At 39.1% G+C, this 23,052-nt stretch overlaps 1 protein-coding gene across 2 annotated transcripts in view; it reads right to left on the bottom strand.

The window, feature by feature from the left end:
* si:ch211-246m6.5 (von Willebrand factor D and EGF domain-containing protein) overlaps window positions 1–9,064 on the bottom strand; it is a 78,760-nt gene extending 69,696 nt beyond the window's left edge. Inside the window, exons 1-2 of one of the 2 annotated variants that reach the window (XM_056256621.1) lie at window positions 8,748–9,064; window positions 5,298–5,329 (exon numbers count right to left, since the gene is read on the bottom strand). In XM_056256621.1, the coding sequence (XP_056112596.1) occupies window positions 5,298–5,329; window positions 8,748–8,920 (205 nt within the window). In that variant the 5' untranslated portion in view covers window positions 8,921–9,064. The remainder of the gene's footprint in view (window positions 1–5,297; window positions 5,330–8,747) is intronic. The other variant, XM_056256622.1, reaches the window with a different exon arrangement.
* Between the last annotated feature and the right edge of the window lie 13,988 nt (window positions 9,065–23,052).

Raw genomic sequence — 23,052 nt, 5'->3', positions numbered from 1 at the left:
AATAAATACTATAAAATAAACACCAAATCACAATGGCTGGGCACCATTACATCTTAAAATAAACATAAATCATATTCATACCATATATAAAAGGAGAAAATATTGTATTATCATTTGCTGTGTTTTGTGGTCTTAAAAATTTAATTTATATATAAGAAAATAATAAACATACACTGTTGAAGGGGAGCAATTAAAAAAAAACTATTTTCATTTGAAAATATGAAGATCTAGTTTAACCTACATCTCTCAGTGGCGCCTCAAAGACAGACTTTGTTCAAAGGAACATGTTTCCACCAACCATTTGAAAGTCCTCATAAAGAGATGACCTTTGACCGGCGTGGAAAAGAGCAGAAAATCTCTCCTCTAATCCTGTCTGCTTTACTGAGGGAAGACGAGGCCAGGTCGAGAGGTCTTTCTGCCCCACTGGAGCGCTGATGAGATCATGTCTCGGCTGGTTTAGAGTCCATAATGCCCTGCTCTTTCCAGCCTAATTCAAGGACCATTACTCTGCAATTACGTCCTAAGCTTTACTCTTAGAGGTGTAATGGGGCAGGAAGAAGATAAATATATTTAAGTGTTCATTTTATAAATTCTTAATAATGGTTTGGTGGGGAGATACAGGGATGGTTTGAGGGGACGCTTCTTAAGGGGAGGTAATGGAGTTTCAAGGTGGCCGACTTAAAGCCACGATGAAAGTAAAAGCAGCTACTGGTGCTCACTTTACTTTCCAAGCAAACATTCACAGATTCAGAAAGACATATGTAGGAACTCTTCACTGTACTGGTTTTTGATATGTCTTATAGTCAAATAAAAATAAATTTACAAGTGGCATCACAACTGTAAAATACAAAATGGAAAAATAAAACAAAATAAAAAGTGACCACAACAAAGTGACATCACAAACGTGAAATGAAACAAAAAACATTATACAACGGCAAAGCTACATCACAACTGTAAAATAATAAAAATAAATAAAATAAAAATAGTGACCTCATCAGTGACATCACAAGCATGTAATGAAATAAAAAAAAATCATGCAACAGAAAATTGACAACACATTCGTAAAGTAAAATAAAATAAAACTATTTAATTGCAACAAAGGCTAAATGACATCGTAACTGTAAAATAAAATAAAAATAAGATAAAATAAAAAATAATGACCACAGCAAAGTGACAACACAAACCTGAAATAAAATTAGAAATATTATAGATTAATATAAATAAAATTATATAATAAAATTATAATAAAAACTGACATCATAGCTGTAGAAAAAAATATAACATGCAAGAAAAAAAATTTATTCTATCATTTATTCAACCTTAAATATATAACACCGCAAACTCAGAAGAGGTTCTGTGTATGTCTGAACAGAAAAGGTTATGTCAGTAGCTCATAATTAACCTATTTAAGACAGCAAGGCACATTTGGTATCTGTCTGGTCTTGCAAGGGTGACAACCACAGTCAGATCTTGCTACGTAAGGTCAAAGGTTCCACAAACACTCGTTTTTTTCAGCCCTCAAACAAAAGCTGGGACAAGCGCTGCTACCTCAGGCGGCCCAGTTAATTTGTTGACTTAGGGACAGGGAGGAAAAACTACAGTTTTTTACAGTTTAAACACAAAGAATGCAAAACTTTTGCGAGCGAAATATCAGATTTACACTTGCTAGCATAAGTTTCGAGAAAACGCAAACGTTTTGCCAGCAAACGTAAAGTTTTCCCTCCCATTTCATATTATTTCCATCACAGTTTTGCATTCACTCGAAAAGTTTCGAAACGTTTTGAGAGATTGTAAAAGTTTCGTGAGCAAACAAAAAGTTTATCGGGGAATGCAAAACTTTTTTTGTCCATCTCATATTATTTCCATTACCAGTTTTGCTCTTCCTAGTATACGTTTCGAGAGAACGCAAAAGTTGTGAGAGCAAACGTAAAGTATCTTGGAGGGAACGCAAAATTTTTGTGACCAAAATACAGTTTTTCCCTCCCATTTCATATTTTTTCCATCACAGTTTTGCGTTCACTCGAAAAGTTCCGAAATGTTTTGTGAGATTGTAAAAGTTTTGTGAGCAAACACAAAGAATACAAAACTTTTGCGAGCGAAATATCAGTTTATTTGGGGAATGCAAAAGCTTTTAAATATCATTTCCCCCTTCCCATCTCATTTTTTTTTTCCATCAACAAATGTGAGGTATAAAGTTACATAAAGATATAAAGTCATGATTTAACCTGCCAAACACTATATAGCCAACTCAAGACTCAACTCAACTATAGAGCAAAAAATTCAATAAGAAGGATCCTACTGAACCAAACAAGCTGCAAAGAATCTTTATTTCAAGCATGTAGTGTTTAAGGATTGCTGAACTGGAGAACTTTCGCACAAGTTCAGTCAGTGTGTGTGTGTGTGTGTGTGTGAAAGGGGTGCAGGGCTGGTAAATGTGAGTTATCTGTTGTGACAGTCTGCCTCTCGGCTGAATGAAGAGCTGATTACACAGCAGGAGAGGAACAGCTCCAGATATTCACACTCTCCAGCCGCAGAGAGAGACATTCTCATTCAAAAAATGGTTTGGCAAGTCTGGGTCTGTTACGTTTATGAAATACCAGTGACCACAGTAAACTGTCCTTGATATTAAAGCGAAAGTCTTTCACGGTTGCACACGCACTCATCCATTTCCTCCTCTCGCTCAGCCAGGACTTCACCCAAACCCTGAGGATTCAGAGACATCTCTTTTTCACCCCATTGTGTTGATTGAGGCTTATGAGGGATGAGATCACATGACCCAAACGCACAGCTGTCAGACATTTAATAAAGACTGAAAAGTCAACGCTGATGATTCACAGGAAAAATATCATGGAGAAGGACTCGTTCACGGTCTGACGAATGGACACCGCTGGGAGGACATTGTGTAAGAGATGATAGCAAGAAGTGTCAAATGTCTTGTGTAAAGCTTTGTTTATCCTCAAAACTCCATACAAAATGAAGATTATGAAATAAGTACTGTAGTTCAGCACAAACTAATTTTCCTGTCAAAACCTTATAATGACATTGCTTACAATAATGTTGGTTCCAGTGACGTGCAATTAAAAACCGAACCATTCTATAGATGACCTGCTGAAATGTTTTGCAATTTTGGCTGAATAAATACAAATTTGAATCCTTATCTTCTCTCAAATCACACTTACGGAAAAATATTTACCTCAACACGTAAGGCCCTGATATACCTCAAGCGAAACAAACAAACTGGTGTGACGTCATTTAGAACAAAATCAGAAACGAATTTCGTCTGGAGAAAAAAGTGAATTGCGACTTTTTATCTCACAATTATGACTTTTTTCTCACAATTGAGAGAAATAAACTCGCAATTCTGACTTTTTTTCTCAGAATTACATGTTCATATCTTGCAATTGCGCGTTATAAAGTCAGAATTGTGAGATATAAACTCAGTAGTTTACTACTCAGAGTTTATTTAAAAGTCGCAATTCCCTTTTTTATTTTTTATTCTGCGACTTTATATCACGCAATTCTGACTTTATAACAGGCAATTGCGACTTTATATCTCGCAATTCTTCAGAATATATCTTCAGAATTCAGAAAGCAGGAGCTTGGTTCGCATTGCCGGCAGTAAGTCAGACTTCTTCCCGGTGCATGTTGGACTCCGGCAGGGCTGCCCTTTGTCGCCGGTTCTGTTCATAATTTTTATGGACAGAATTTCTAGGCGCAGCCAGGGGCCGGAGGGTGTCAGGTTTGGGGACCACGTGATTTCGTCTCTGCTCTTTGCGGATGATGTTGTCGTGTTGGCCCCTTCAGACCAGGACCTTCAGCATGCACTAGGACGGTTTGCAGCCGAGTGTGAAGCGGCTGGGATGAGAATCAGCACCTCCAAATCCGAGGCCATGGTCCTCAGTCGGAAAAGGGTGGCTTGCGCACTTCAGGTTGGTGGAGAGTCCCTGTCTCAAGTGGAGGAGTTTAAGTATCTTGGGGTTTTGTTCACGAGTGAGGGAAGGATGGAACGGGAGATTGACAGACGAATCGGTGCAGCTTCTGCAGTAATGCGGTCGATGTACCGATCTGTCGTGGTGAAGAAGGAGCTGAGCCGCAAGGCGAAGCTCTCGATTTACCGGTCAATCTACGTTCCTACTCTCACCTATGGTCATGAGCTTTGGGTCATGACCGAAAGGACAAGATCCCGGATACAGGCGGCCGAAATGAGCTTTCTCCGTAGGGTGGCGGGGCACATCCCACCGGAAGGAGACCCCGGGGAAGACCTAGGACACGCTGGAGGGATTATGTCTCCCGGCTGGCCTGGGAACGCCTCGGTATCCCCCCGGAAGAGCTGGAGGAAGTGTCTAGGGAGAGGGAAGTCTGGGCATCTCTGCTTAGACTGCTGCCCCCGCGACCCGGCCCCGGATAAGCGGAAGAAGATAGATGGATGGATGGATATCTTCAGAATTGCGAGATGTAAACTCGCAACTGTGAGGCTCTGCATTCTTTGACACGGAAAAGTTCTCCAGTTAATTTCTTCTATTCAGCGAGAACACAGTGGACAGCTGCTTAGTAGAAACTGAAGTTGTAAGAATTGTAATTGAAAGCGATACTTTTCATGTTTTAGCTACACTGTAAAGCTGCTTGATTTAAAGCAATATGTATAAAGTGCTATACATAAACGTGACATGACTTGACCGGAGTGCCGCACTGATGTTGTGCAAACATCCACATCGCTATGGTCTGATACTTTCTTTACCTCTGTTTTCTCACCTCTACCATATTTGCTGTGTGTTCATTTTGTTTTTGAGAAGAAAGCACATATTTATATATTTTCGTCTAAACCAATTCTAACAGACAGTGTGTGGGCAGCATCGGGATGTTCGCTAAAAAGGCATTTTTATACTTCTTTACTTCAAAGAACTTTGCTGCGAGCATATCAGTGCCCCTGGTGGTCTTAGAAGGTATGGGATGGACAGAGATTTAATTTTTTCCAAAAATGGATGAACAATGTTATTATAAAATGTTAATTAGAAAATATAGCTGGGTTTTGAGGGTGTCTTGGTCTCTATATCTATAAATAAAAATGAAATACTTGTAATTACAATTTAAATAATTACAAATTAAATTGATATGCACATGATATGCAGGTCAGTTGTGAATGACTGCGTGAATGACTGCATTTACACAGTTCTGTAATGGTACTGAGGCATGAAAAAAGGACAGTAAAGATATCACAACATCACTAATCCGTTTGACCCCACAATCTTGAGGCTCACATTCCCACAATTACTGCATCCCTGAGGCGTAATACTCACCTACTGACTGCTCTAATGACTGCTGAAAACATCTGCACAGAGAGAGAGAGAGAGAGACAGAGAGAGAGAGAGAGAGAGAGACAGAGAGAGAGAGAGAGAGAGAGAGAGAGAGAGAGAGAGAGAGAGAGAGAGAGAGAGAGAGAGAGAGAGAGAGAGCCCGTCGCTTTCTCCACAGAGCACGTTAATTCTATCCGAACTGCGCAGACAGACTCTCCATTTGGTGCGCAAATGGATGTCAGTGCGCAGAGTTAAAGCAAACCCAGCAAACATTGGTCCGACGGCAACGTCGTGTCCCTGGCCAAAAATAGTTGCGGCCAGACGTCATAAATCGGTAAAATTATGTAACACAGAACATTTCCTAAAAATGCATTCAGATACATTTGTACATGTCTACAGTGGCATGTATAATTGTTATTTTAACTTATAGCTACGTGTAGTTATGTTTAGTGTATCGGGTGAGAGGACGTCACCTGGCGACGTCTTTTCCACGTGCATTTATAGTCCATCATGACCCTCTATGAAATCCTTGTTAAATATGCAAAAGCTACGCTAATCCTCGCATGGTTAATACTGCAATAATTAATGTAATTGCCCATGAAGTTTTTAACAGGTTGTGAAGACGTCCACTGGCGTCCTTTACACGTCTAGTCAGGCTGTGAATATACTCCACTGACGTCTTTTGCACGTCTAGTCTAGCAAGACAGAAACAAATTATCAGGAATTATAATTCTTTATAAAATACACGATTTATATACAAATGAATATTTACTTTATCTTGTTTTTATAAATTATAATCACAAAATGCCCAGTATAGTCAAGTGATTGCGAAGCCACTGCATTTTAGTCATTATTTTAACCTGTTATATCTTTATGAAATACACAATTTATATACCAAAGAACATATATCTACTTTATCTTGTTTTTATAAATTATAATCACAAAATGCCCAGTATAGTCAAGTGATTGCAAAGCTACTGCATCCCGCGATAGGATAGATTATCTCGCGAGATGTTAACGCGTTCTCATAGATCCTAGAATTTTGAACAACCACGAGGAGAGGATGGAGTTGTGTCGATAGTATTATTAAAAATCTACTGTTTGGTAAGTACATTTTGTATTAGATTAACGTGCTTGAGGTTTACTTGTGTGACATGAATGAACAGAAAGAAATGATGCCCACATTGTCAACTGAAATTTACTGAGTTTGGCTAAAATTAGCCAGTAGGCTAAAAGTAACTTTGAACGTATACAACAACAGTAACGTTATACCAAGTATATTGTTTAATGATACAGTCAAAGTTATTACTGTAACTTATTAATGTAGCCTTTTGAGAGTTTCTTTCAGAAAGTAAATTATCTGAAATGGAATGAAATGTTTAGCTGGATTTTAACATGTATGTTTTCAGTAACTGCTTTAAAAATAAAAGCATAACATATTTTATACAATAAAATAAAATGTAATGCATGTTGATTACTTTTTTCTAATGTTTTATTCATGATTCATTCATCTTGTTCCATGTTTTGTTCTTTTTATTTAGCTGTAGACCAAAAATATTTTGAAAATAAGTGCATATCATTTACCTCAAATTTATAATTTTATTTATATATATATATATATATATATATATATATATATATATATATATATATATATATATATATATATATATATATATATATATTCTCTTCCCTTAGATGCTGTGAAGAGGTGGAGCCCAAATGCTACAGACTCTGAAACTGATGCAGCAATGGCAGAACACCTGAAACAGGCTCCAGGAACAGCTACAAAAACTGAGCCAAACAATGTGTTTAAAGGGATAGTTCACCCAAAAATGAAAATTGTCATAATTTACTCCACCTCATGTTTCAAACCTGTATACCTTTCTATGTTATGCTAAACACAAAGATGTTTGTAACCAAGATGTCGCTTCCCATTAATCTTTCTCAAATAATGGTAGTCAATGGTTGCTCTATTTGCTTGGTTACAAACATTCTTCAAAATATCTTCTTTTGTGTTCAGAAGAAGAAAGAAACTCATACAGGTTTGCAACATGAGGGTGAGTAAATGAAAGAATTTTAATTTTTGGGTAAACTATCCCTTTATATAATAATTCAGTATTTTGTAATTGGTATTTTAGTTTGGTTAACAAATGTTAAACATTGAAAAAATATTAAGAGACATTTTGGCTGTTCAAGATCAATAAAATTTGCTAAATCAGAACATGCTTCTTTTTTTGTTATGTCCACAAATCATGTGTTCTTGTTTGTGATGTACACGTGTTTTATTGACGGTCAGGTCTGACTGGACCAATTTTGGACCTTTTTAGAACCTTTGTCAAGATGTGTAAACCTTAAGACTTGATTGCCTTTCACGATGTTACACAATATGTGTGTGATTATTTTAAATGCAGGCTTATATACACTTAAATTATGCAGCAACACATTTAAACACACAAATGATGACGCATTTAGACGTCCAGGGACGCGCTGAAGAGACGTGGAATTCACGGCCAGAAAAGACGTCGGTTCAACTTTCATTTTGGAACTATTTTTCAACCATGACGGGACGTCTCGGACGGACGTCTTTTCAACGGTCATTACATGTCCTAATGTTTGCTGGGAAGTTTCGCTCAGATTTCAAACAGATGCTCAATCCCCCTGGAGAACCGGGATATTGAGCACTAATGAAAACAATGTCTTTGGATTGAAAGCACATTCATTTCCACACCATGTTCCTGACGCATCCAGACAAAAATCTTATGCACAAAGTTAACAATGTTTTAAACATGTTAGGAAGTAAAATTAAAATAGCCTGCATATTAAAATGAAACTAAACAACAACAACAACAACAACAATAAGGATATCGTATAAATTATCAAATTAACAAACGCAGTTAAAAATAAATAAAAGGCTTTGAGGTTAGTCGAATAAAATTAGAATAAAGAAACAGTTACCTAGTTAATAACAAAAAAATAAAAAAATAAAAAAATAAATTTAACCCATAAAGCTACTTTCAGAGGTTACTTATAAATAAAATACTGTAAAATCTACAATAATACAGTATATAGAAACAAATCAATGCAATAATACAAAAATAACATAAAATAGTTAAATAATAAATATAGCAGCATCATAAATATTGACATAAAATAATTGAAATTATAATAACAATACAAAAACATTTGGAGTTACATTTTTTGTGCACGATGTTTGGGAATCTTTTGAAATGGTCATGGGAATATGGTAAGTTCTTGAATCAACGCGCAAGCATTGCATTTCAAAATGCAAAGCTTAAAAGTTGCACGTGCAACCGCTAAAACTCTTAATATAGTCACGTTATTTCCATCGATAGCGCAATCTGCTGCGCCACACAGAAACAATCGTCTTAAACGTGCGCACATGCATTCAAGGCATCGCTAGTATTGAATCAAAGCATGTTTTTGACTTACCCAGCTGCGCAAGTAACCTCAGAGGAAGTAAACACAAGCACCAGATGCAGATGGATGACTTTAAAAATACTTTTAAAACTTCCATGTCTGAGTCTCACAGTTGCGCGTTTTTCCACGGGGTTCCCATCGGAAAGTTTTGTCCAGTTTGAACACTCTGCTCCTGATGTTGGCATGTATTCCTACCAAGACTAAGGAAGTTTCCTTGCGCACAACATATTGTCCTTAATTTATGGGCAGTAAGAGGAGTCTTGGACCATTTTTCCCTTGTGTGTGTGTGCGTGTAAACAGTCAGCTGTCTTGAAGGAGTGAAGGGAGCACTTCTAGTCAAAAGCCCTAACTGAGAGTAGGAGGAAACTTAGCCTACAGGGTCTCTCTAGTGAAACAAACTCACAAAAAGCACTGAAAACCTCAGAGAAAGGTAATTTAATGAAGCTAAAATGGAGAAAAGATGATTATTTCCACATTAAATTGGGCGAAATAGCTTTTTCCATGGGGGTATATTCAAGGATTCACAGTGTTTAATACGCTTTCCATTAGAAGAGAAAATGGGTTTTTACAGAAGAACTTTTTAAAGGTCCACAAAGAATTTGCTAATATCTAGTTCAATGCTTTTGACCTGATGGGTTACAGACAGAAAAAAAAACACTGCTGAATGCAAATAATATACCAAAACAATATGCTGAAAAAATGGTGCAAACACAATTGACACTCAGAAATTGCTAGTAAACTTCACAAATAATTACAAAGAAAAAGCAAGTAAAAAATTAAAAGGCAGAACTTTTGAACTGAAAGTCTTAAATAGTATTTTCTTGTCTTACAGTGTAGGCTAAATCTACATAGTATAGCAAAATAAATAATGTTTTTTTTTTCTTCAGTAATAGTATAAAAACACTTTTATTTATTGTTTTAAAAGTTCGTGTTTATTGTATTGTACAATATATGCTAACATACTTCTGCTGCTGATTCAACAAACAAATAAAATAGCATTTTTATATTCAGCATGTAATCTTAGCATATTGTTGGGCCTATGGTTGAATATGAATATGAAAACTTCATTGTATAGGAAGTTAATATTGTACAATAAGCTTAACATAATATTTTGCTCAAAAAAGTGCTCACGAAGTCCAAATCCATCCTTCATCATGATCCCATTCCTCTCCTTTTTCCACATGTAAAGTACAGTAGCAGGTCAGTCTCATACAAACCACAATACAAAAGTCCTCAAAAAACAAGTGTAACCAAACACCAGCACGAAACCACATAAAATCCGTAGAAAATAATGGGATTACAAAACAACACCAAAGAACAAGAACAAGCACATGCCCATTTGTACTACAGCTAAAAAGCCACATGACAATCAATTAGGACAAAAAACAGGAAACACAAATTATAAATAAATAATATATGACAGCCTTCATAATAAGAGTCCTCAAACCATAAAACATTAATCTGCTGCTAAGTAGGTCTGTCTTTCTCCCACTGTCCTGTTACCCCAATATTGCAAGAAAAAAGTTATAGAAATCATTAAAATGTGTAAATTAAGTACTTGAGAAAGTATTTTTATCATTAGCACAGCTGAAAATATGGTGCTTAAAGAGGTGTGGGGAAAAAAAAGAATGGATTAACATAAAAAAAAAATGGGCAGTAAATGCTTATTATGGACAGATAAATCTATATTTGAGGTGTCAAGCTGTTGTGGGAACAATTTTTTGAATGCTAACATGTAGAAGTGCTTAAAAGACCCAAGGTGGGTTTAATTTGACCTCTTTTAATGTTTGATACCTAAAGCCAATTCACTGAACTAAAAGACGATCTGAATATACAAATAAATATTTTTTACAGTCAAAGGGTTACTACCTTGCGCCTCTCTGGGATTGTTATTCTCCAAACAAATTCCTGACTGGCCAAATGTGTATATCCATCTCAATCCCTTGGCACAGAGCGACTCGGATGCCACCTGGAAGATGGTAAGATGGTTGCGCTGCCTGAGGCTGAAGTTTTAGCCCTTATATCCGCTTCTAATGCCTACAGTGTGGCTGAGAGCAGAAGTCGAGGTCCCTGTCATGAACTGGCTTTAGTGAAGGTCTTTGGGTCTCATTCCCCCTCAAGCTGTTGGATTAAAGTTCAAACCACATGCCAAGGAAGAGCCTTTAGACTTGGGCTGAAAAAATACCCCTTCATCCCTCCTCACAATTGATGTGCATCTCTGAGAAGGGATTTTCCTTTGAGCTGCAGCTTTGAATAGAAGATCCCCAGAAGTTGTGATCAAGGACCAGTGGTATGTTCTGAAATCTTTTACCATCATGAGAGAAATATAAAAGTTTTCACAGATCATCTGCCTGGGACGGAAAAAGCTTCTAGACTTTACTTGAGAGGAGCCTTTAGCGGTCCATTTTTTTTCTCAGCAACTGAGTCATTACCAGACAACTACCCTTTGACGCTTCAAAAAGTCCATAAAGAGATCGTAAAACGAATACATATGAATTGAGTGGTTTAGTCCAAATTTTCTTAAGAGACATGATCGCTTTATATGATGAGCAGATTTAATTTAGGCTTTTACTCACATATAAACATTCCTCAGCACACACATCAGTTATAGTAAATGGAGACTCATTCATTTTCACTTGACATGCGAGAACCAATGAGGTTCAATCTCGTGTGTTACGCAGCACGTTTGAGCTTTAGCAAGAACCAATGAGGTTCATTCTCGTGTTACGCAGCACGTTTGAGCTTTAGCAAGAACCAATGAGGTTCATTCTCGTGTTACGCAGCACGTTTGAGCTTCAAGAACCAATGAGGTTCATTCTCATGTTACACAGCACGTTTGAGCTTCAAGAACCAATGAGGTTCATTCTCGTGTTACGCAGCACGTTTGAGCTTCAAGAACCAATGAGGTTCATTCTCATGTGTTACGCAGCACGTTTGAGCTTCAAGAACCAATGAGGTTCATTCTCATGTTACACAGCACGTTTGAGCTTCAAGAACCAATGAGGTTCATTCTCATGTTACACAGCACGTTTGAGCTTCAAGAACCAATGAGGTTCATTCTCGTGTTACGCAGCACGTTTGAGCTTCAAGAACCAATGAGGTTCATTCTCATGTGTTACGCAGCACGTTTGAGCTTCAAGAACCAATGAGGTTCATTCTCGTGTTACACAGCACGTTTGAGCTTCAAGAACCAATGAGGTTCATTCTCGTGTGTTACACAGCACGTTTGAGCTTCAAGAACCAATGAGGTTCATTCTCGTGTTACGCAGCACGTTTGAGCTTCAGCAAGAACCAATGAGGTTCATTCTCGTGTTACGCAGCATGTTTGAGCTTCTGCAAGAACCAATGAGGTTCATTCTCGTGTTACACAGCACGTTTGAGCTTCAAGAACCAATGAGGTTCATTCTCGTGTGTTACGCAGCACGTTTGAGCTTCAAGAACCAATGAGGTTCATTCTCGTGTGTTACGCAGCACGTTTGAGCTTCAGCAAGAACCAATGAGGTTCATTCTCGTGTTACGCAGCACGTTTGAGCTTTAGCAAGAACCAATGAGGTTCATTCTCGTGTTACGCAGCACGTTTGAGCTTCAAGAACCAATGAGGTTCATTCTCATGTTACACAGCACGTTTGAGCTTCAAGAACCAATGAGGTTCATTCTCGTGTTACGCAGCACGTTTGAGCTTCAAGAACCAATGAGGTTCATTCTCATGTGTTACGCAGCACGTTTGAGCTTCAAGAACCAATGAGGTTCATTCTCATGTTACACAGCACGTTTGAGCTTCAAGAACCAATGAGGTTCATTCTCATGTTACACAGCACGTTTGAGCTTCAAGAACCAATGAGGTTCATTCTCGTGTTACGCAGCACGTTTGAGCTTCAAGAACCAATGAGGTTCATTCTCGTGTTACACAGCACGTTTGAGCTTCAGCAAGAACCAATGAGGTTCATTCTCGTGTTACACAGCACGTTTGAGCTTCAGCAAGAACCAATGAGGTTCATTCTCGTGTTACGCAGCACGTTTGAGCTTCTGCAAGAACCAATGAGGTTCATTCTCGTGTTACACAGCACGTTTGAGCTTCAAGAACCAATGAGGTTCATTCTCGTGTTACGCAGCACGTTTGAGCTTCATCAAGAACCAATGAGGTTCTTTCTCGTGTTACGCAGCATGTTTGAGCTTCTGCAAGAACCAATGAGGTTCATTCTCGTGTGTTACACAGCACGTTTGAGCTTCAAGAACCAATGAGGTTCATTCTCGTGTGTTACACAGCACGTTTGAGCTTCAAGAACCAATGAGGTTCATTCTCGTGTGTTACACAGCACGTTTGAGCTTCAAGAACCAATGAGGTTCATTCTCGTGTTACGCAGCACGTTTGAGCTTCTGCAAGAACCAATGAGGTTCATTCTCGTGTTACACAGCACGTTTGAGCTTCAGCAAGAACCAATGAGGTTCATTCTCGTGTTACACAGCACGTTTGAGCTTCAGCAAGAACCAATGAGGTTCATTCTCGTGTTACGCAGCACGTTTGAGCTTCTGCAAGAACCAATGAGGTTCATTCTCGTGTTACACAGCACGTTTGAGCTTCAAGAACCAATGATGTTCATTCTCGTGTTACGCAGCACGTTTGAGCTTCATCAAGAACCAATGAGGTTCTTTCTCGTGTTACGCAGCATGTTTGAGCTTCTGCAAGAACCAATGAGGTTCATTCTCGTGTTACGCAGCACGTTTGAGCTTCAAGAACCAATGAGGTTCATTCTCGTGTGTTACACAGCACGTTTGAGCTTCAAGAACCAATGAGGTTCATTCTCGTGTGTTACACAGCACGTTTGAGCTTCAAGAACCAATGAGGTTCATTCTCGTGTTACGCAGCACGTTTGAGCTTCTGCAAGAACCAATGAGGTTCATTCTCGTGTTACACAGCACGTTTGAGCTTCAGCAAGAACCAATGAGGTTCATTCTCGTGTTACGCAGCACGTTTGAGCTTCAAGAACCAATGAGGTTCATTCTCGTGTGTTACACAGCACGTTTGAGCTTCAAGAACCAATGAGGTTCATTCTCGTGTTACACAGCACGTTTGAGCTTCAAGAACCAATGAGGTTCATTCTCGTGTGTTACACAGCACGTTTGAGCTTCAAGAACCAATGAGGTTCATTCTCGTGTGTTACACAGCACGTTTGAGCTTCAAGAACCAATGAGGTTCATTCTCGTGTTACGCAGCACGTTTGAGCTTCTGCAAGAACCAATGAGGTTCATTCTCGTGTTACACAGCACGTTTGAGCTTCAGCAAGAACCAATGAGGTTCATTCTCGTGTTACGCAGCACGTTTGAGCTTCAAGAACCAATGAGGTTCATTCTCGTGAGTTACGCAGCACGTTTGAGCTTCAGCAAGAACCAATGAGGTTCATTCTCGTGTGTTACACAGCACGTTTGAGCTTCAAGAACCAATGAGGTTCATTCTCGTGTGTTACACAGCACGTTTGAGCTTCAAGAACCAATGAGGTTCATTCTCGTGTTACGCAGCACGTTTGAGCTTCTGCAAGAACCAATGAGGTTCATTCTCGTGTTACACAGCACGTTTGAGCTTCAAGAACCAATGAGGTTCATTCTCGTGTGTTACACAGCACGTTTGAGCTTCAAGAACCAATGAGGTTCATTCTCGTGTTACGCAGCACGTTTGAGCTTCAGCAAGAACCAATGAGGTTCATTCTCGTGTTACGCAGCATGTTTGAGCTTCTGCAAGAACCAATGAGGTTCATTCTCGTGTTACACAGCACGTTTGAGCTTCAAGAACCAATGAGGTTCATTCTCGTGTGTTACGCAGCACGTTTGAGCTTCAAGAACCAATGAGGTTCATTCTCGTGTGTTACGCAGCACGTTTGAGCTTCAGCAAGAACCAATGAGGTTCATTCTCGTGTGTTACACAGCACGTTTGAGCTTCAAGAACCAATGAGGTTCATTCTCGTGTGTTACACAGCACGTTTGAGCTTCAAGAACCAATGAGGTTCATTCTCGTGTTACGCAGCACGTTTGAGCTTCTGCAAGAACCAATGAGGTTCATTCTCGTGTTACGCAGGACGTTTGAGCTTCAGCAAGAACCAATGATGTTCATTCTCGTGTTACGCAGCACGTTTGAGCTTCAGCAAGAACCACTGAGGTTTATTCTCACGTTACGCAGCACGTTTGAGCTTCAGCAAGAACAAATGAGGCTTATTCTTGCGCATCAAGCAAATATGGTTGAGCTTCTATGTTTGCTGATCATGTGAATAAAAGCCCAAATTCAATCTGTTCATCACAAAAAGTGATCGAATCTCTTCAGATACTTTGGACTAAACCGCTTGATTCATATGGATTATACTTATTTATTTCAGCTCATTTTTCATCTCTATTACAATGCTTAATAGTGCTCTTGTGCTTCTGTGTATTAATGATGATGATATTTTCTAAATATGTGACAATGAAGACCCTACTCACCTTAGAAAATTAATTATCTAGAGGCATTCGATCAGAAAATGAACTACAAACTTCTTCAGCTTAAATGTGAAAAACATAAGTAGGACTTTTCAACAACAAGGTACTATATAAAAAAAAAAAAAAAAAAAAAACTTCTGGAATAATGCATGTCTTGAGATGCTAAATCAGGATCTTTCATGTTTTAAAAGGTCATGCTGTCGCATAAAGGTGGCAGTTTAGGAAACCTGTCACTCTGAAAGCCCTCTTAGACATTGAAATACAACTTCAAAGGTCTCTTATTAAAATGTTCATCCTTTCCATGCTTTCCAGTTTTTCCTTGGAAAGCAAATGACTGCCTGTGTTAGCAGCACGAATTTCAGGTTTCTTTATATTTTCAAAGCATAAAGGTATTGAAATTTGATTTAAAAAAGATGAAATTGAAATGACATTGACATACAATTAATTATTCTCTCGGTATATGACACTTTTCTCTCAGTTTAAGTTCAGATCTACAGAGGCCTATTTAATGCTAACTTCTCAAAAGCTATTTTAGGCAGAAACTATTCTTATCAATGTCTTTCATGCTGAGCTTTTGACTGAGAGTGTCTCGCTATCACAAACAAACACGTGTTTTTCCCCCCATCTGAAACTGGCTTTTGTCAGTATATTGTGTTGACAAGTCTCCAGTCTTGCTTTCTTTGCTCTAGCGCTCATAAACAAACTTCACGGGGGGTTGAGTGTCAAATCAGCAGGTAACAAGCCAAGCCGTCTCAATTCTTTACGACACACTGCGTCGTTAAAGTGAGTGTTGGTCATTTATGAAATGTTGATGCGTACATTCAAGCCCAAATCCATCAAAACTTTTGTAGGGTCCTGTTTCAATCGACACGCCGTTAACTTTATTCAAAATAAAATTATTCACAAACTCTTGCTGTGCTGATATAGCACACACATAGGTTATAGTGAAATCTTATTTGGACTCTTGTAGATAAACTATAAAACTGAGCTTTCTTTACCTTTTGTACCATTTGAAAATTTGAGCATGCATTATAAATCTCAGTGTGGAATGATACACATAATCCAATGATTTCAACAGGATCTTTGTGGAGTGTCTGTAAAACACATCTCCATAGTCTAAAACCGGCAAAAAGGTAGATTCAACCAGCTTTTTCTTGACTTTCTGTGTGAAGCAAGAACTCCTTCTGAAGTAAAAACCCAGCTTTAATTTCAATTTAGTGAGTAACTGTTTAATATGCAAATTAAAAGACATGTTTTCCTCCAATATAAATCCCAGATATTTGTATGAGCAAACTATTCTATTGGCCTGCCCTGTAATGTGTGGAGCTGAGGCAAGGAAGGTCCAGGCTTACGGGTTCTAAAAAAACATGTATTTAGTTATCGTTTAGAACTAAATTTAATGCATGTAGATTGAGCGGAATATTTTCAAATGCTTTTTGTAGCTTTAGAATATTCTCAGCAGGTGATTTTGCAGAGCATTAGATAATGGTTTCATCAGCATACAGGTGTATTTTTGCAGTAACAACATTTTCACTGAGGTTATTAATATGTACTGTTATTAACAGCAAGGGCCAGTTTTTTTTAAACATAAACAATTCATAATGATTACAAACCTTCAAATATGATTACAACTATGAGAGCACCAATAATTATTTGAACCCCATTATAGAAAGGTTGGAATTCATATGCTGATAATTTGATTATTTATATATATATAAAAAAAACTTTTTTACAAAAACATAAACATTTCATAGTCATTACAAACTTGCAAATGTTAATTCAACTTTGTACCAATAAATAATTCAACCAAACCATAGTATATTTGGAATTTATTAAATGTGAATAGATAGTATTTATCAAAAAAGTTTATTTATTTATTTATTTTTATAAAAATAATAAATCACACACCATTATTGAAAAAAAAACCCCATCATATTTCTCATACAAAATATTGTTTTAACCTTGTAACATTCAAAATGTTTTATGGTTGAAAGCTATGGGGCTGAAATTTGGTGCAAAATCTATTAGTTCTAGAAAATATAATTGCACCACCACACAATCATTATTATGTGTCAGTAATAATGATAACAGCAATATGTGTACCCCGCATCCGCCCGCAATCTAACCATCCCCCCAAAAAAATCTTAGGCTGGATTTTACCACCAGCTCTCCAAACAGTGGGGTAAACAAGGAAAAATCTTTACGACCGGCTGTTAAAAAGCTCTATAAAGTTGTGACTCCAAATGTTTTCAGGCCAAACCCGCAAAGACATGAGTACTCAGTGTCTGAGTATTATCAAGCTCAGGAAGGACTCTGATAGCTCGTCCTCTCCTAGAGCTTTCCCCTGACCGCTTCAAGCTACTTCACAAGAGAGAAAACATCATCCGGATGCTTTGATCCTAACCCTCTCCCAGGGAACCACAGACTACAGGGCTAAAACCTGTTCCAGATGTCACCCGTGATGTTTACGATGAGAAAACGCAAACTAAAACCACGTCAAAGGAGGAGCTGACTTCTCGCTTCTGATTGTCAGTCATTCGATGACTTGCTGCTAATCCACTATTTCAATAGACATTTATTTTACGTTTTGTTTTTTTTGTTAGTATTTTCAGAGTACATAAATGACAATCCAAAAAAAACTCCATTTACTTTATTAATAAACATATATTTCATAACTATATATATTTTATTATAAATATATATTAATATATATATTTAAATAATAAATATATAGTTATACTGCTGCTGTTGTTATTTCTGCTGCAGAGCAAGTACGGGATTTGCTACTGCCAAAACATACACAGACACACTGCTGTGAGCAAGACATGCTGCTGTACAGTATAGCGTATATGAATTACCCATAGCTATCTATACAGGTGGAGCTGGGGAAGGTGGAGGGTTTCATGCGCTGCAACTGCTAGCAAATGCTGGCCAAGTATCAAGCTCTTTGCCTATGATACAGCAGGTACCAATCAGCTGTTCCCTATAGAGAATTATGCGATTGCAAGCAGAGTGAGATAAAGATAAAACCCAATTATATAATTACAATATATATATATCAAAATCAAATACCTTTCTCTACCTTACTCAAAATTATTATTTTTTGTATGAAAAATAACATTAACCAATAATATCACAAGCCACTTTTGATGAACCAATCAAATCGCAAGCATAAAATCAAATTCCGCCCTGCATTATTTTTTCACTTAACACTGGTATCACATTAAGTTAAAGTTGATGTGTGTCATTTTTTTTTTTTGCTTAAAATTCTCGATTTAATATGCAGATAAAACTGCAAGTGAATTCATTTACATTTACCCCCTCTGTGGCAGTATCAAAACATTGCTTTGTTCTCAACCAATAGCGTGTGTTTGGGGCGGGGCTATCGGTTTGGACAACCAATGACAGGGAAGGGAGTGCAGAAATTCCACATTTAATTTGTCTTTAAATTTTTTTAGTGCAAAACATTCTTACAATTATTTAACACATTTTCTTCAGGTGTCCTATTTCAAAGCCAAATACATTTTGAACAGGTAACACAGCTATGTACCCTAGAGCAATAGGCATAGAACTCAGTTTTACAGAGCCAGCCTCTAATGTTGCAGTACTGATGTCCTCCATCTCAGAGGTGTCTGAGAAACACTATAATTAGGGTATAAAGGGGTTTTATGGGCCCACATCATTCACAGAGCGAACAGCAGGACGTTTTGAGGTTCGATACTGTAGACCGCAGGAGTTCTTCTCCACACTGGTGTCCACCATATGTGATTTATTGTTAATTAAACATCATTACAGATCAGGCTGGACCCGTTTTATGTAACCATGTGCTCAAAAGTTAATTAATCATCCTCCTCTATCAAAAGGTTAAATGTATACTCATTAATGTTAAAGAGCGTTTATATGATTTAAGATCCCTTACAAAAATGTGGTTCATTGTACAGCGATTTCATCAGAGAATACTATGGTACATTATATCTTTTTATTTTATAAATAAATAAAATTTTTACAAAAACTATTGGTTTGCTTTTACTATTAGCATACTTTTTTTTTAAAGTCCCCCTATGGTGAAAATCACGCTTTTAATGTTGTTTATATGTCTATGTGGTGTTTATAATATGTTTTAAGACAAACCATCTGCAAATTCATAAGTATTTTCTTCTTACAACTGCAGTGAACCAAAGACACCCTGCGTCTCAATGTCCATCCTATCCATCCTAAACAGTAGCCTATGTGAGATTAAATTAAGTGTGTCCCAAAGCATATGTTGAAAAGAGTATGACAGAAATCCCCGGATGGTCTACTATTTCCAATGGATTTTCGAAGTGTGGATCCGTGCACACTCTGAAGGCTAATATTGCCCACAACCCACTGCGCTTTGAAGAAGGAACTTGGTGTCCGTGCCGGAGACGTTGGTGTCCGTGCCGGTGTCCGTTACGGAGACGGTGGTGTCCGTGCCGGAGACCTTGGTGTCCGTGCCTGAGACGGTGGTGTCCGTGCCGGAGATGTTGGTGTCCGTGCCGGTGTCCGTTCCGGAGACGATGGTGCCTGTGCCTGAGACGGTGGTGTCCGTGCCGGAGTCGTTGGTGTCCGTGCCTGAGACGGTGGTGTCCGTGCCGGAGTCGTTGGTGTCCGTTCCGGAGACAGTGGTGTCCGTGCCGGAGACGGTGGTGTCCTTGCCGGAGACGTTGGTGTCCGTCCCGGTGTCCATTCCGGAGACGGTGGTGTCCGTGCCGGAGACGTTGGTGTCCGTGCCGGTGTCGTTGGTGTCCGTTCTGGAGACGTTGATGTCCGTGCCGGAGACGGTGGTGTCATTGCCGGTGTCTTTTCCGGAGACAGTGTTGTCCGTGCCGGAGACATTGGTGTCCCTGCCAGTGACGGTGGTGTCTCTCAGTCTTTATTCACCTTTTTCTCATGTTTTCTCAATATAATTAATAAAATTATGGAATAGAATAGCATAGTTCTAATAGGGGCACATTGTAAGGCAGTGTTACAACATGCCCAACCTGCACAACTGGGATTTAAACCCTGCTAGTGTCGTCTGCTAGTTAGTGAAGCATTAAATAACCATATCAACTGTCAAATAACATATTGGAGATTAAAATAATATCAGATTTCTCTAGTTTAACATAAACACTAAAAATAGAGATGAAAAATTAACATTAGTAAGAAATCTTTGCTATCGTTAGATAAATGTTCAGTCATATCTTCCAAAGATTTCTGAATTTTGGCGCAATTTTTTCTCTATATAGTGTTGATATGGCAATTAGTAAATACACTAAGTTTCGTCATGCTAGTATGTGTGGAAGTATTTAAAGGGTTAGTTCACCCAAAAATGAAAATTCTGTCAGTAATTACTCACCCTCATGTTGTTCCAACCCCGTAAGACTTTCGTTCAACTTCGGAACACAAATTAAGATATTTGTGATTAAATCTGAGAGCTGGATCACTCCTCCATAGGCTTCTTAAGGGATCGAAACTGGATGGCCCAAAAGTTATGAAAGACATCGTTAAAATAGTCCAAGTGACTACAGTGGCTCAACCTTAAGTTTATCAAGCGACGAGAATACTTTTTGTGCGCAAAAAAACAAACAAAAATAACGACTTTATTCAACTAATCATTTCCTTCGCTGTGGGCCGTGATATTTCACGTAGTGATATTGCGCAAAGCTTCCAGGTTGCACGTCCCACGCAGGCTCACTATTGGCCGACGCTGGTCATGTGTGTGATGCGTGACGTACAACCTAGAAGCTTTGCGTAGTTTCACTACGTGAAATATCACGGCTGAACAGAGAAGGAAATGATTAGTTGAATAAAGTCGTTATTTTTGTTTGTTTTTTTGCGCACTGTGATAAAGTCACATTAGCTGCCACCGCTGGGGAAGCAGCACTGGCACAAACACATACACACATATATACGTACATACTGACCTCGTTCACGTCGATGCTCCCTGCCTTTGCCGCTATCATCGGAGCGGGTGCACACGCGATGCTGATAGCACATGGACATTCTTCCATTTCTCCACTCTCCCTTCCATATTAATTTCCCGGTCATTTCATACACTTACACTGCACTGTCTTGTTGTTTCGCCTCTGTGTTGTTTGTCTGTGTGGGCGTAGTCAGTCCTCCGGCGGGAAAGTTTAGCCGGCCGAACCGAACGATCGAGTGGCGGCCATTTATGACGTCATGGCCGGGTCGCGCCGGCGTATCGAAACCGGAAGCTGACGAAACCATTGTCTAGTGTGAATAGGTGTTCCTGTGGGTATTTGAATGGAAAAATTATGTGTTAAGTGGATTATGTGTGAATGGTTTATGTGTTTATTATATATATATATATATTGGGAATTAATTATTATGGATAATCAAATAGATGAAGTATTTGTATATGTATTAACTGTTATATGTTCCGGGAATTGGTGTGGCCCAAAAAGGGGCGGGGTTTGGCCTATTTAAGCCAAGGCCAAACCTAAAGTCAGGACTTAAAAAGTGTATTGGAGTATGGAGAGAGTGTGGGGGGTAGGAAATTGTTATTTGATTTTTTGAGGGGGACTGGATTAGATAGACGGATTTAGTATGAGTGAAAGTAAAGGGTAGATAAAGCCTGAAGATGGCAGTAATGCAACTCAATGGTTGCCAACTGCCGTAAAAATCCAAAGAAGAAGAAGAAGAAGAAAGTCAGGACTTGCTAACCAAGTCGGAAGCGAGAGTGCAACTGTGGTGCCTCAAGCAAGAAAAACCTTTGTGTGCTGTAGATACGTTTTTTTTTAACAAAGAGTTTTCGTCTTTGTTTTTCTGTTGTTATACTTTTTAGGTTTTTTTTTATTTTATTTTATTTTGTGGGCACCTGTAAATATACTTCACTGTGGACGGTCTTCTTATTGGCCCTGTAAATAAATTCCACCTTGCACGAAGTGTTTCTGCGAGTGCGCCATCCTTTACATCCGTTCACGGACTCACATTTCTCCCCAAAGGCGAGCTGGTGGGCTGGTCTTTATCACATATGGTGGCAGCGGTGGGATGGCTACTCGCAAGACAGCGCCAAAAGGGAAAAAACCCAGGGCTGGGTTGCGGTCACAGAGGAAGTTTGCGACGATGGAGGATGAGGCTTGGAATTCGGCGGAGACTACAGAGGAAGAGGAAGTGATGGCAGAGCTTCCTGAGACCTCGAAAAAGTCCAGGTCACCACAGACTGAGCCAATCGCTCCAGTCGCTACAACTGGTGAGGGAATGGTTTCCCTAATGCGTCAGTTCCTTGATGCACAGCAGCAGAGAGAAGAGAGATATATGCAGGAGCTCCGGGGTCTTCACGAGTCTATCCGGCAGTCGACTCGACCTGCTGAGACGTTGTCCGACAGCGAGAGCTTGCGAATGGAGCTACCAACGCCATCTGCTCAGAGGGTATCCACACAAAGCAGAACAAGAGACTCCCCAAGTTTTCCGGTGCGGAGAGAGCCAATGCATCGAGCTGAACTAAAGATGCCAATCTTCCAGCAGGGGGAAGACATTGAGAACTATCTTCGGCAGTTCGAGCGTCTGGCCAAGACTTGGAGGTGGCCTGAGGAGGAGTGGAGCTATCATCTGGTTCCATTACTCACCGGGCAAGCATTGGAGGCGTACCTGGCGATGGATGAGGAGCAGGCAGAGGTGTACGCTGATCTGAAGGAGGCGTTGCTGGAGAAATTCAACATCTCACCAGAAACCTATCGGCAAAGGTTCCGAACACCCACTGTTCCAGCTGGAGAGTCGCCATCCGAGACTTATCATCGCCTAAAGAACCTGTATCAGCGATGGGTACGACCGAGTGAGCATTCCAAGGAGGAGATGGGCGAGGCCATTATCCTTGAGCAACTACTCC

Source organism: Rhinichthys klamathensis, unplaced genomic scaffold (genome assembly GCF_029890125.1).
Source record: "Rhinichthys klamathensis goyatoka isolate OS25496 unplaced genomic scaffold, OSU_Roscu_1.1 h1tg000127l_1, whole genome shotgun sequence".
Classification (NCBI taxonomy): domain Eukaryota; kingdom Metazoa; phylum Chordata; class Actinopteri; order Cypriniformes; family Leuciscidae; genus Rhinichthys; species Rhinichthys klamathensis.
The sequence above is the reverse complement of the archived record's forward strand: the minus strand, read 5'-3'. Positions and strand labels throughout refer to the sequence as shown.